Raw genomic sequence first — 15,794 nt, 5'->3', positions numbered from 1 at the left:
AGACGTTAGCTAAACAAACTGAGGAAAGACTCTCCTCTCCTCAATGCTTAGTCAGTTTTCCCTGGATAAATAATGGTTAAAAATAAATTTCATCTGAGTCAGACTTCACCAGACGCTAAAAGTCTGAGTTGAAGTTAATGAAAGATGGCATCCTTGGCTGACTAGCTTCATCTCGTTCACCCTCGTGTTGCTGTCTGATTCCTCCCCTTCTTGAGTGTTTTTTGGTCCCTTTGCTCCAGCTGCTCCAGCTTTATGTGATCTGACCTCAAACGAACATCCTGCTCTCTCTGTCCTCTCCATCAGTGTATCTATTTCTGTGGCACCTCACCGATGCGTGGTATCACAACTGATTACCTAATCCCCCTGGCTCTCGCTCTGCTTGAGTACTGTGTGTGTGTTCCTATGCAAACACATAAAGACATGCATGTTTGCCTCGGCCATGCATTAGTGCTTGTGTCAAATGAGCTCCTAACGCAAGTAGAGTGAAACAACGTGATAAGGGATTTTTGTATGGTCACATTTTTCAGGGTTTTTTTCCAGTCGACTTGCAGAAAGCAGAGGTAAAAGCTGAAAGGTAATGGAAGTTCTCCTTTAACCAGCAGCTTTGGTTGGATCTGATTGTGGATAATCTCTCAAGTGAAACAGAGCACGGACAGTAGGGCTGATTCTGAACTACAGACATTGCTGACATGCCAGAGGGAAGTAACACTGGTCTTGAAACCCTCATGTAGAGAACAGACTTGGCTGAGCCTGGTTCAATGGGCTCTAAGCAAACAAAAAATGAATTTTTTTGCACAGGAAAAAAAGCCCAAACCATAAGATGAAAGCTTTCATCAAAGTTACATGACAAAGACACAAGAGATCTTAAATTCCACTTTCTTTTCTTGCGTGTTCAGCAGCAGTGACTGTCACTTTGTTTCAAATGGAATAAGTCAAGTAAAACTCATCTTGACATTCTGAAAATGTAGGAAATGAAATCAAAAGTACACACAGTAGGGTGCTGGAAATGGATGAACTTAAAAGATAAATTAATACTTCCATCACAAAAGAAAACCAGAAATGACAGCACATCTAATGGGGATTTCTGTTAGCTTTTGAGATATTCATATTTTAAAAAGTGAGTTGAATTCAATTTACTGGAATGAGCACTGGTGCTAGTTTTTCTTCCAGTCCATCTTGTGATTATGTTAAAGGGAAATTTCGGTTTATTTCAACCTGTCTCCTATCATCCTAAATTTGTTTCAAGTGACTAGTGACATAAAAATGATAGTTAGCGTGTTAGCCGTTAGCCTAGATATAGCCGGGGCGCATAGTAGAGTCAGACCCGTTAAAACGTAAGTGAACGGGCAACCTTCAAGTGCAAAGTTAGTCCACTAAACAAGCTTTTTTCCACAAAGACCACCTCATATCATTAGGATAAATGTCAGAGAAGATATAGAAAACGACATGTAAACGTGTTGTCTTACCTTACCGGTGTGGTGCCATGTTTGTTTACCATTTAGCTCTGCTTTCCAAAGCGCGGCCGAAATATTGTGAGAACAAGCAGCGAACTCATACCGTGCCTGAAATCTTGCGAGAACAAGCAGCAACAGCTGGAAGGCAGAACCCGACAGTAGCCTGAAAAGTTCATTCATTTATTTTATGAAAGATTTATAGAATAATGGCTGACTTTTTGCCAGACTTAACCCTTATTTATTTGAGCCAGAATACACTGACGAAGAGCTTTGTGAAATTGAAGAACAGAGGAGGAGAGAGAGAGAGAGAGAGAGGTGCAACAGGTAGAGGACGAGAGAGGAGGAATGGCTGCTGCAAGGCTGCGTAGCTCTGGAGATGGGTGGTGTACCTGTGAATGCTGTGCCCCAGTGCCCACAGAAGAGGAATGCCTCTGTTGCAAGGAATGGGACTGGTTGCAGACTTATTTTCAAGGTCTGGATGTGACCGAGGACGAGACACCTCCACCTGGAGTAGTATCCAGCTGGGCTTTATCTAGAGCTCGCAATATTTCAGGCACGGTATGAGATCGCTGCTTGTTCTCGCGATATTTCGGCTGTGCTTTGGAAAGCAGAGCTAAATGGTAAACAAACATGGCACCACACCGGTAAGGTAAGACAACACGTTTACATGTTATTTTCTATTATGTTCTCTGACATTTATCCTAACGATATGAGGTGGTCTTTGTGGGAAAAAAAGCTTGTTTAGTGGACTAACTTTGCACTTGAAGTATGCCCATTCACTTACGTTTTAACGGGTCTGACGCTACTGGCTGTATCTAGGCTAACGGCTAACATGCTAACTATTATTTTTATGTCACTAGTCACTTGAAACAAATTTAGGACGATAGGAAACAGGTTGAAATAAACCGAAATTTCCCTTTAATGGAGCTCTATACAATATCCAACCTATAGATATAGTAGCAAACCAATATTTGTAATGTTAGAATAACATAACAAACAGAGTAATGGTGTCCTGAGTTGAGAATGAAGTCACACTACCTGTGGTTGTGTTGTAATCCGAGCTTCTGTGTTCTTTGATGTGGTAGAGGGTTCGTTGCACGTGAATGTTAGTGCATATGAGTCCCTGTGTGTGTACCCCACTAGCTAGCTTATTGCTGCCGCTTTTCACTGTACTTAAAAGGCAGCTACTGTTATCAGGACGGCAGAAGCATAGCGCCCATTCTCCAGTTTGCCCCAGTTTACACTGTTAGCGCTGTCAGCACTGTTGCTGATGTTAGTGCTGATTATGGAGTTGTCACCATTAGCTGCTAGCCTATGACTCGTCACCTCCATGTTGAGAGCCAAGTGCAGAAAACCTTTGGATCATATGCCACCTTTCCACCACATTAGCTCTGGTTCTGTGAATGGAATTGGTTCCACATTGGTGGAAAAGGGGCAATAGATACGCTCCAAATTCAGCAGTTGGTCAGCTTAGCTTGACTAAGCCATGGCTGGAAACAGGAAAACCGTTAGCCTGGTTCTGTCCAAAGGTAGCAAAATCTGCCAGCAGCTGTAAAGCTAACTAATTGTTAGTGAAATCCATACAAAGGTGAAGTATAAAATCAAAATTCTGCCTTTTTACGGGGATCTTGTGCTGTGCCAGACTATTTCTTCTATTTCAGTAACTTTGTGGAGTTTCTACTGGTTACCTGGCACATTACATTGTGCTGGTAGGCAGATTTTGTTGCCCTTGGACGGAGCAGAGCTCATTGTTTACCCCTGTTTCCAGTCTTTGTACCAAGCTAAGCTAACCAGTTGCTGGCTCCAGCTACATTTCTAATTTATGGATGTGAAAGCAATACAAAGCAATGACGAAAATAAGTGTATTTCCCAAAATGCTGAACTAATGCTTTCATTGATAAGCATAACTTGAGGTGTGACGTGATGGTCTTTATCAAAAAACAGTGTCGATGAGGTGTGTTTGTCTTCACTGCCTCTTCACTTTCATTCTGCCAGCCCTTCATGTTTTCCCATCCAACTTCAACCATCAGGGCAGAGAGGAGGCTAATTTCAGACTCTCCCTCAGTGACTTTGTTCAGGGAGCAGTGCTAGTTGTAAGCCGTGGGAAGGCAATAATGAAATTGAGTCACTGCCAGCAACCATATTGGATTGACAGGCTGGAGACAGAAGGAACTCTTTGTCTGAAGCTCGCCAAGCCTGTAGAGCTCAGGAGTGACGATAGTGTGTGTCGCTGACAGAAATACCCCTGGCACTGCATGTGTGTATGGGTGTGTGCCCTTGCATGTAGACTATGTGTCCATGCAGAAATTCATCTTGTGGGTGATGCTTGTTTGCAGAAATCTAGATGTTGCATATGTTAAAGTTTACAGAGCTAATGTGAGATATGTGAGTGAAGCAGATTGCTAGCACGGCTTCCAATGCACTCCTGATTAAAAAAAAGCAAAAACATCAAATGGATAGAAGTAATTGGCTTCAAAATACACTGGACTCTGCCACCAGTGAGTATCTGTATTCCTGGGTGTTGGCGTGTCATTAACAGGATTTCTTGCACTAGAAATAGACTGGAATAGACAAAGGTAATTGGCTTTGCCTGTCAGTTAATCAGATTAAAGGCATTGTAACATTTCACATTTACATTTTAGGCTTTTGGCTGACAATCTTATCCAAAGAGACTCAGAGGGACGAATAAGCAGCTTATTCTCATCGAGAGGTAGGTGCTGTATCTAAAACTGAACATTGGTATTTGTTTTTGTCCAAGGAGCTGGGTTCTTTAAGAATATTTAGCCACTTGGAACCACAGTAATTTGGTTGTGGTAGCTGACTCCTTGGTTGCACACCATTGCACTTGTTTTCTCCTTTAGTGCTTCATTTTGGAAGCAATATAAGAAAACAGTAGTGGGGGACTCATTTCCCCCCAGACACTAAGACACTGTCTAAGAAAACTATGCATGAAGTCAGTATAGTAAGTGTTTTTGGACAAAAAGTGAGAGACTAAATCTAATTACAGAGAAAAAAAAATACTACGGACAGTAAGGATTCACCATAAACTCCTGCTGGACCAGATTAAGAGGCAGACAACCTGCTAAGTAACTGATATAGGCTGTACTTAGGGATTAACACTAACATTAACTCTCACACACTCTGTCCAGGTTAATAGGTTGTGTTACTGTGTTAATGTAAAGGCTTACGGCTTTTCTAAGGCTGAAATAACCGCTGCTCATCAGCATCCTGGCAGGACCTAAACTGGAGATCAAATTGGACACCAACTGCACCCCTGCAGCTTCACTCGTATTGCCAACTCTTTCTGCGAGCAGGTAGTCTCAGGGTAGTTCCTAACTTTGACTTAAAGTGAACTAAAATATTGCAAAAAGCTGCACACAACTACACATTTTTCCAACAATGATGCTCATTAATACCCTTTCAAAACTAACTAATGCCATTTTCATTCTTACCCTGCTTTAGGGTATACTGTAGCCACACATGAGGGAAATTAACGCCAGCAAATTTTTGCCTCTTGTTCACCTCCATTCAGTGTGACCAGAGAGGCAGTAAAACATTTGCTTCCAGTAAAAGCAAATGCACATCTTCGCATCTTGGAGCATTCGACTTTGGAAGTTTGTGAAGTAGCAGCCTCAAGCAAGAGCACAGAAGTATGTATGGAAAAGCAGTGTATGATATTGGCCATGCCCCACATGAGAGATGCTGCCTGGGTGGCAGTGAGTCAGAAGACAGGCACACACCATAAGAAAATATAAAATGTACCAATAAAGTCATATCTCATGGTATTTATTAGCAATACAACTTTCATTAGTGAGCAAGCCAATCTTCCATGTCTGTCACATCAGGTTCTGCCCACATTCAGCACCATCTATCTGTATGTCTGTCCTTTGATTTTCTCCGCAACTGTTCATTCAATCGAATTCACACTTGGCAGGTGTATTATTGAAGACCCAAGGAAGTGCAATGTTGAGTGCAAGCTCTTGAGATCTATGGGACATACTCACTTGTACTGAGTTATGCATACACTGTGTATTGAAAGGGGACTCCTATTGACTCCTACACCTCTGAGCAGCACGCTGGGTACAGCTCACTCTCTGTTGCTTACAGTACAGTACATTCAATGACAAATGAAGAAAGAGAGATGCAGATGTTACACTGTAGCAAACTCAAACATTTCTTGCATCAGATGGACTAAAATAAAAGGAATAATTTTGTTCCAGGAAATAGCTGGGCTTTGACTTCACTGAGGCCATGAAATGTTGTGAACAAGTGACACATATACATACTCTTGACAATAATCTTGACTCAAAGAAGTGTGGTATCAGGCCGGACGCTGCAAACTACAATACTGGAGACCAAGCAATCGGCCTGCCCTTCAGGATGAATTGTGATCATTTTGGTGACTAGCGCCATAATTGGTTAGTAAACTCTAATTTTAGAGCCGTGAGTTCGGCATTTGGATTTTTTCAGCCAGAAGTAACCATATTTGGATGAGAGGTTGGAGCTGTGGAAGAGAGAGGGGTGGATCTGACTCACAGACTGTGGTGACGCCTCGCTGACAACTTGTCACTCAAGTGGCCCCACCCTTAATCATGCAAAACTTTAAGCCTTAATAAAATGTAAATGGGTGAGTTATAAAAATTCATGCCCTGAAAAGTTATGAAAGTGATTAGCTAAACAGACAAAAAAAAAAAAAAAACGCTTTTGTTCCAGGTTGTAAACATGATTATTTCTGCTCTATAGTTGAACATTTTAACATGGGGGTCTATGGGGACTGACTCCCTTCTGGAGCCAGCCTCAAGTGGCCATTAGAGGAACTGCAGTTTTTAGCACTTCTGTGTTGGCTTTATATTTCAGCCCCATGAGATCAAAATATATTTTTTTCAATGACCAATTCCTGCAAAACCTATGACACTCCCATCAGCCTCAGCTGTACTTTTTTGTGCTAATACAGTAAGTAAATGCAAGCATACTAACCATTACCTATCTACTATGCATCGGGAAGTTAACTTGGTCATTGTGAGCTTGTTAGCATGCTGACGTTCGCATACTGTATACCGTAAATCTTACTTTTACTGCAGTGAACATTGTGTATAATGTAAGTTATGTATGAAATGCTATATACTGTATTAAATACTGCATGAAAGCTGTTGGATACTGTAAGAAGAGTGAGATGTACTCTATTGATCTGAGATCAGAACAAGTAATCATATCCATTTGTAAGACGAGCAACACAGATGAAACAAAATAATACATTTGCTTTGGCATCAAACTGAATTGGAGATTCAGAAGCTGTTAAAATATTCTTTACATTCCACAAAGGTGAGGAAAAACAGAGGAAAAGAAACACAGATTTAAACCTTAAAGGTTACAAGTTTGTAAATGCAATCTGACGGAAAAGGAGGAGCACCTGAGGACGAGTTAATCAATAGCACAACTCTGTTCAATTTACTTCCAGGAACGGGCGGCAGTGAGGATTCCTGGATGAGCTGCATAATGAGTCACGGCTTGTATTGATGGAGTCTGAAAGCTCTGGTTTGATCCAGCGCTCCAAGGCTCTGTGTGCTAAACCATCACACGCCTGCTTCACCAGTTTTATCGATTTTTAAAACGGTAAACTCAGTAAGCAGGTCTATGCACGGAGGAGAATTTCATTTTGTGTCTTTTCTGCAGACACTGAGTCTCGACTAGTCCCAGATGACCTTTGACCTCCCTGTGATACAGCTTTAAACAAGCTTTGTAAACTGCAATGAATAAATACAGAAACATAGACAGGGACTGATTTAAGGACAACAACAGATGTAAGCCTCTTAAGGTTTTAAACATTCAGTGCAGTATCTGCAGTCTACGTTTACATGTGCTCAAGCTACATGGTGGACAGTATCACTATGACAGTGATACCCAACCTCAGGGGTACTTCTGCTCAGGGGGTGTATGTGGTGAGATTGTGGTCAGGCTAAACTCATTTAGAAAACTATAAAGTACAGTTAGATTAATAAATATTTGTCCACATATTGAGTCAGCTGTACCTCAGCATGTACATTAACTTAACAATTAGCTCAGACTCATTGATTATTATATTAATTAGATTAATTGGTTGAAATAGAGAGCTAAAGTAATGAATATATACATGTATTTTTTTATATATATATATTTAGTTCAGCCCAGTCACCAGAATAAAATGTTTGCATCATATTTTTCTGCAAACCACAGATGTGTTACATTTATATGTTTCATACTAATCATATCAACATTTCTAAAGTGACATAGTTTAGATTACAAGTACAGTTTCTCATCAGGAGGAGGAGATAGTGGATGGCTTGACACCTATCAAGACTGCTGCCAAGCAGTAGACCACTGTTCGACACCAACAAAAGTGGGTATTTATTCACATATTGGGACATATCTAATAGTATTTGTAGGGACCAAAGCAGGTATTTTAAGCCAAAACATCATCTTTTCCCAGCCTTAACCATGTGGTTTTTGTGCCTAAACCTAACCACATCTTACCACAGCATTGTCACAACAAAATACTAACAAAATGACACATAAAGACTATAAAACATAAACATAAATGTAAACATATCCACAAAGACAAAGAGTTGAAATAGTAAGCTAAAGGGTAGTGGATAAATGGTTGAAATAGCTAAAAGTAATGGTAAAGTGGTTTAAATGTCTAACTTCTGCGCAGACGTATGCATGCACACTTAACCAAACCAACCTAAACACAGACAGCTCTGTATGTACAAAAGATTGTAACAAGATCCACTTTATTATAGTTAATGGTGTCAAAATGATGCTAACCTTACAGACAAAAGGGAGAAAATGGGCTGTGGCATTCGCTTTTGGTCAAGAGGTAGAAAACCTACAACCAAATGCACTGCACCACATTGGAGCAGTAAACATTGTCTTCAAATGCTGTTCAAATTACAGCCAAACAGTGCACTAAAATATGTTTTGGAAGACATTTCAGGCGAAAAATAGGAAAAACAGTTACTGAATCTTCAGCTTGATCGTAGTGTCATCTGAGTTTGAGAGTGAGAGAGGGGCAGGTCTCTCTGACTCTATCCACTTCTATAAACTTTGTGTCCGTGGTGGCATTTGAAAATGCAGAAGTACATTCTGTACTTTGATCCCCAGAGCCAGCAAAAATTGGAGAACAATTTTGAGCCAGGAAATGAACAAGGAGATCTGGGCACTGGTAAGATGGAGGGGAGTTTACCACAGTTCTTTTACACACATTGTTGTTCTACAAGGCTGGTTGAGAATTGGCAAAGTTTCCCTCTTTTCCTTCACATCTTATTAAAATCAGTTCAAATTAGCACATTTGGGATATGGGTGGTGTTGATGAAGGTATACTTGAGTTCATCAGATAGGTCTGTGGTGTTACATCTGGAAACAAAAAGTTTGGGAGCCACTGTGATAACGTCAACTCTTCCTGGAAAGTCACATCTACATCTGTCTTCATTTGGCTGCTTTATCTGTATCCAAAGGCTTTCCACGTACAAAAGCCTTCTATATTTAACTGGATTTATTTTTGTCCTGTAAATGACAACTGAGGCTGGTTTTATTCTCAAAAGGCTGAAACTAAAATGGCTAAAATGTCCAAACACAAACGCAGTATTTCCGCCATAATTCAGACCTGAAGGAAAGAGTCAAATAGGCTTAAAAATATGGTGGGAAAAAGTAAACAACATGAGAAGCACTGCTTTTATCTGTTAATGCTAGCCGGAATAAGCAGTTTATACTGTCATACACACACACACACACACACACACACACTCTGGTTTTGGGAACGCTGATATTAATCACACCTCCAGGATTTAGATTTTTGGAAACTAAAGGCTCTGGTCTGGCATAATTCATGCATGTGGTATGATGTAGCAGTCCAGCTGGTCACCTGCGTGTGTGTGTGTGCGTGTGTGTGTGTTATTAAAGTATAAAGTGCTTATTCCTGCTCTGTCAGACACAGAGCTGCCGTTATGAAACGAGCAACTGTGTTGTTTATTCTCTAAACCTTTAAGAAGATTGGTGTCGTTTGGGCCGAGTGCGTCCATTTCCAATGTGTGTATATGTGTGCGTGCATGTGTGTGTGTGTTACGTGTGTATTAGGCACGTGACGTTTGCATTTTCTCATCTGCTGTAGGCTATTTATGCATACACGTGAGGATATGGGCTCTGTGAGTGAGAAGGGGTGGGCCAGGGACATAAGAATAAACATCAGAAAAGGAAAGAGAGAGAGAGAAAGAGACACAGTGGAAGGAAATAAAAGAAGAAGTGGCCGACACTCAGAGAAAAGAAAAAAATAAGAGAAAAACAAGAAGTGGGAGAAAGGCAAAGTGACAGAGGGAGATGGAGCAATTAGTAGAAAAAGGGAGACAGATGAGGCAGAGGTGGGAGAAAATAAACAGGGAAGAGAGAGAGAGAGACAAATAGAAAGAGAGGAGGGAAGGAAAGAGAGAGGAAATGGACAGAGCAAGTGGAGGAGAAGAGAAAGGCAGCTCATGCTCCAGTGGAGGTGAAGTCATGCGAGCGGTGCTGCAGCTTTCTCTTCAGGCTCAGCAGCTCCAGCCCGGACATAACGAACTGTCTTTAACGGCATCACCTGCCACCTCACTCACACAACACATGCGCACACACACACACACACACACACACACACACACACACACACACACAAACTTGCTTACAAGTACACACACGTGGATCTACTATAATCAAAACACAACTGAATAAGTACATGTGCACATGCGTGCGCAAACATTTCAAGGTACTCACAGGCAAACACACACACTAGAGCACTAGAGAGTCTACTTGAACACATCAAACTTTGTCTAAGTTTTTCTTCTAGTTTTGAGAATATTTTTTCATAGTGTCTAAAAAAAGAAAAAACAGATGGAGGTTTTTGGAGTGAGTAAGTCTCCTCTGGGTTGGAGGAGAGAAAAAAATCAAGGCACTTCAGCAACTTTCAAAAACATGTTTTTAAGTAAAATTTTATATTGGTCAAAGAGGGATGTCTTTGAAGCGTATTTTTGTGTGTCCCTGTAGCACACTGTCTGTAGCGGGAGTTAGGGTGAGGTTTAGGGCCTTTTCACACCTGAAAGTCCAAACCAAGGTCTGAACTAAGGTTTGCACTAAAGAACTATACGTGACACACCTATATTCTGTCATCATCACCTACGTGAGTTGACATTGGTTAGTTTGTAGACAGGCTTTCTCGTCCTCTTGTATCACCTGTCTCTCATCGTCTCAGAAGATAACGTGTTTTGAGGTTTTGTGACATTTTTCAAACTGGCTCTTGATAAAATTGTCTCCTTCTCTTTCCATGTGTGACCATTTTGGTCTCATTTTGGTATTTTGCATTGGTCATGGACAAGCTGAAACCTACACTGTACATTTATTACCACTTGACAACTTCACTGCTAATTCCTTCTCCGTTCAGATCATCAACACCTATCTACTCCATGCGCAGCCATCGTCACTCTCTCTGTTTCTAAACCACACACACACGCACACACTCTATGTACCAAGGCGCTACACTACTCTTATCCCTTGGCGATAGCACGCCAAAACTTTCTCAAATTGGTCCGAAAGTCTGAACCATCTAAAAAAAAAAGATCCACACCAACAACAAACTGGTCCGGGCCATGGTGCAGGGAGGATTTTACACTCTTAATTTGGGTTTGGTTCAAACTGAAGAGTCCAAAAGTCTGGACCAAATGAGGAAGGTGCGAAAGGGTCCTTAGTTTCACATTAGTATCACAAAAGATACTTTGGGTTTAGGGTAAAGTCGTGTTCGAGTTAATATAAAGAGAAACACAAATCAATGGGGAAACAGATATTGACACAACCAGTACAGTTGGAAGAACTTTTAGGTACTTACTTGCGTACTTACTCCTGCAACTTCCTTAAATCCCCATTTCTGAGAGTTTTAATGCCAATCGGAGGCCTAATGCCAAGACTTGTGATCGTGTAGCAACCACTAAATTTCTAAATCTATACACTCTGGAGTCAGCATCTTTGGTATTGGCAATCAAAAGTAGACCGTGGCCATAACAAGAACTCTTGAAGTCAGTCTGTCGTCGCATAATTTGCCAAATCTTGATTTACCACTCGGTCTATATAATGTCAGAAAACTGAAAATAGCCATTATTTCCCAGAGCCAAAACTGTCATATTTGTATCACATTTTGTAATCCAAATACACCCCAAAACACAAAAATATTTAGTTTATTCTCATGGAAGATTAAGAAAAAACTACTATTCAGAGGAAGAAAGCTGAAAATGAAACTGAAAATGTCTAAATCGATTACCATGTCGATGATGATTCATCAGCTAATCATTTCAACTGTAGTCAAAGAATACTTTCATTGAAAGGCAGATTGAGGCTTCATAGGTTAGAGGTTTCTGTAAACACCGTCTACCAAGAACTTTTTCCAGATGATTTTTCAAAGGAAAAGTGTGGCTCAAACTCTGTAATGTTTGGATCTCATTGCGCAAAATATTTCTTTCAGTGTGGATTCAACTTTGGCGTGACACAAAGCTAGAAATCATTAACTCATGCTGAAAGTTGTAGCAGTAAAACAAGGAGGAAATCGATGGGTGATCGTCAGAGAGACTAACCTGTATAATTGCTGGTGGTGCTCTGAGTTGGCAAAGCTTCTGTCTGTGCTTCCGTCTGTGCTTCTGTCGGCACCTGGGCTTCGGTCTGCAGGTCTGGCTGCAGCTGGATGGTCGTGCTGTTCCAGTCCTCTGGCAGCGATGTAGCAGCGGTGCTCTGTAAGTCCTCGGGGCTCAGCGAGGAGCCCCTAGCCAGGACCACAGCACTGAGAAGGGCGCATAGAAGCATCCAGAGATGGGTGCCTGTGGTTTGAGTGCTGGGTCCCACTTTGGGTGACATGGGGTCAGGTAATGAAGAAGAGGAGCTCTGCAAGGAAAGAAGGAGCAGGGACTCACAGCCTCATGGTTGGGTGCTTTGACTGGAGCCTCTGAATGAGGTGAAAGATCCTTTAGAAGAAAGTTTGCTTTCCTTCTGTCTCTTTTTCCTGTCTTCTCCTCTGTGTCTCCTCTCCCCTCCCCTCCTTTCCTCTCCTCTTACTTCTTCTCTTTTCTTTTTATCTGTCCTTTTCTCTTCTTCTTCTCTCCTCAGTCCCTTGGCGAAGAGAAGAAAACCCCCTCTGCACTCAAACTCATGATGCTGCCGTGCTGCAAGAAGGTATGACAGAGAAAGACAGACAGTGAGGGAGTGTGTATGTTAATGCATGTATGTGTATGGTAGATCCAGCTGTAATCTGCTCTCACATGCTGCTGTTTCCTCTCCAGCCCTCGCCTCTCTGTCCCTCAGCTCGTGTTCTCGCTGCTCACTCGCTCCGCTGCTCTCTCTCTCTCTCTCTCTCCCCTCCTGATATCCCGCTGACTGACTGAGCTCTTGCATAACAGTAACTCATTCGCTGAGCTGTGCTGAGCTGTAACTCATGCAGCCTTAAGTCCTGATATTCCTGGTTGGTTGCTGCTCTTTCCCTCTCTGCCCCTCTCACCGTGTTCACCTCTTGCTTTGTAGTTGCACTGTATTAACTGTACAGACAGTTGAAGGTGTCACTTCGACTTTTACCGGAAAGCCATTCAGACTGATCAATACTTGCTATTGGATCACACTGTAGATCACGAGCCAGAAGGTTAGCTTTTCACCCCAGCTTAGCCAACGTGCATACAGTTTGAACACAGAGTACAACTGGTAGAAGGGGACTGAAAACTAAAGCACAACCTATTGTGCTTGGAGATTGTGGCATAGCAGTGTACAGGGTACATACATAGCTGCCGTAGATTTGGCTAATGTGCACCTTTACAAAAATACTACATGGACAAAATGGCTACCATGAATATAGAGACATCAAGAACTGTATCCACAGGGGCTGCCTGTGTTTTCTACAAGTTTTACAGTTTTTGTTTAGCAATAGATTAGCAAAATTGTTGTGTTTGTGCAACAGCAATAGTGTAAAGAGTCCATAGGCTATAGGCAGTGTTGGAAGATGTAGTGAGCTACGTAATGAGCTACTCTACATCAAAGTAAAACTTTCACTACATTGAATCTATCCCCAAAGAAATGTAGCAAGCTAAGCTAGGAGAAAATGGCAAAAGTAGCTTGCTACTTGCAAAGCTACTTTATGTCAAATTAGCGTTTCCTAAGTGCGAAGAAAAAATGTCAAACAAATAAGCATGCAAAAAATGTCCAGTTGGACGTTTATCATTAAACAACAGATTTAAAATTTCCAGCTTTTCTTTTTTCTCTTTTTTTTTGAAGACTTTTTGACCTATAACGTATGACCAATAACAATAACATGACATCATCAGTCAACCTATCGCTCTCTCCCTTTCTCTCTCCTCTTCCTACTTAATGCATTTCTCTGTCTCTTTCACTAGGCTACCTGGCTATTACAGTAATTCAAAAACAGAATTCCAAAATATATTTTTCAGTCAATAAAACCATTATAAATAAAAGACAGAAATATAAACAATAAAAATAACAGATCTGAATTAAATCTTTTCTTTTTGAGGCAACACATTCTCACTCTGACCTCGTCACATATTGACGTTTTGGTCATGGACTTTCCGTGTCCACATACAATATGCAAGGTACCTCAGGTGCAAGTTCTGGGACACCGTGTCAAGTTCTGCCTGTTACATGCATTGTCTTTTTTAAAGATACACTTCCGTTTCAAAGGAAATTTAATGTTTACAAACAGTCTCTTTCTTAATAAACCCACTGTCGGTACAACACCGTAAATTTACTTTTTTCCCCCTTCAGCATCAAACACACATGGTTAGGTTTGGGCAACAAAAGCAAGTGGTTGGGTTTAGAATCGTACGGGACACAAACACTGCTCTCTCTGGTGAAAGGTATTTGTTGGACCCAGGCACCACGCATCCCGCCCATCCCACTCAGACTTTCACCACCTTACCTTTTGTCTTTCTCCCTAATGCTGCTGGGTGCTGTTAAATTATTACGGCAACCGACCGCATATCATGCTAACATTAAAGGACGCCTTTTTTGTTGGTTTCTGACCCTGCAAGTCACTGATCAAGCACCGGATTTCAGCATCTCTAGAGAAAGACCGGGCTCTTTGGAGGGACATTAGAACATAAACATGTTCTGAAAAAATCACTCTCTCCTCTCTTAATACTGTTCTCTGTCTCTCTGGGTCGTTTCTTGGCCCATGGTTTGTCTGTTTCTTTCGCAAATCTACACAATCTATGGGCAAGGCAAATAAGAGACACATCAAGAAGTGCAATGTAGCTAAACAGAGGCAGAGTATGGAGGGTCTTGCCAAGAAAAGCCAATAGCAAAATGGCAAGCAGAATAAACGAAGGGATTCTTATGTGATGTCATACTGAAGTGCTGCCTTTGTCTACATGCCTCGGTGTGGCACTAATGTCAGTTACATTTCTTATCCTCAGTTTTATTACCCCTACTTTTATCCAGATCTCAACAGAAAAAAGTCTGCTGTACTTAGGAGTTTTTCCTCGGAAAAAGAGCTTGTAATTGTTGTGGATGCTACTGCGCTACTTGGTCAATTAATCAACTTCGCTACTGAAAAGCTGTTTGACTCAGAAAGTAGTGATGTTACCACCATGCTACTGAGAATTGTAGTTAGGTTAGTAAGGTCGCTACTTGTAGTGCCGCTACTTTACAACACTGGCTATAGGGCAGGATGGAGGGGTAGTGAATGGGTCAAACAAGCACAGCACTTTTACCCAAGGGACAGCTATTGGGTAAAAGCAGTCCCTTGGGTAAAAGTACTGTGCCCAAGGGACTCCTATTTGTGTCCTGTGTAAAAACAAAAATCACTGTTGAGTGATTTTAAGAATGTGACATCACATTACGTTGATGTAATTATTTTAACTCAAACCATGGTCTTTTTTTTTTTTTTTTTTTTTTTTTTTTAAACCTAACCGCATACTTTTGTCACCCACACCTAAGACAATAAACCTACAAATGAAGTAAACCTATGTTGGAAGTTTATTTTAAAATTAGACTGTATGCACTACATGAGCAGAAACTGTACATTTACCAACATGATCTCATTCCTGCTTGTTATATTTGGTTGCTTGGGCAAAAGCCTCTTTCTTGCTCTTTATACTACGTTTGTTACTCTGAATGTCTAATAATGGGTTTATATTGGAATTGGTTGAAAGCCTCCCATGCGGATGCTAAAGGTTGCATTGTGTGCCTGTATCTGATGCAGAGGGCCACTGACTTGGCAGTGTCTTTTGATGCCCTGGGAGTGAGACCAGATGGACATTTCCTGTGAACACAGAATTTATTTTGAAAACAAAACTATGC

The 15,794-nt window shown here is 41.2% G+C and overlaps 1 protein-coding gene across 4 annotated transcripts in view; it reads right to left on the bottom strand.

Moving 5' to 3' along the window:
- The window catches only part of LOC117249196 (uncharacterized), a 49,086-nt gene that overhangs the window by 12,916 nt on the left and 20,376 nt on the right, over positions 1 to 15,794 (bottom strand). For 3 of the 4 annotated variants that reach the window (XM_078165126.1, XM_033614656.2, XM_033614659.2), the window contains exon 2: positions 12,077 to 12,658. In XM_078165126.1, coding sequence (XP_078021252.1) covers positions 12,077 to 12,353 — 277 coding nt within the window. In that variant the 5' untranslated portion in view covers positions 12,354 to 12,658. Of the gene's footprint in view, positions 1 to 12,076; positions 12,659 to 12,754; positions 13,709 to 15,794 lie in introns of those variants that run through there. The other variant, XM_033614657.2, reaches the window with a different exon arrangement.

Source organism: Epinephelus lanceolatus, chromosome 23 (genome assembly GCF_041903045.1).
Source record: "Epinephelus lanceolatus isolate andai-2023 chromosome 23, ASM4190304v1, whole genome shotgun sequence".
NCBI classification, from domain to species: domain Eukaryota; kingdom Metazoa; phylum Chordata; class Actinopteri; order Perciformes; family Serranidae; genus Epinephelus; species Epinephelus lanceolatus.
Note: the sequence above shows the minus strand (reverse complement) of the source record. Positions and strands in the feature narration are given on the sequence as shown.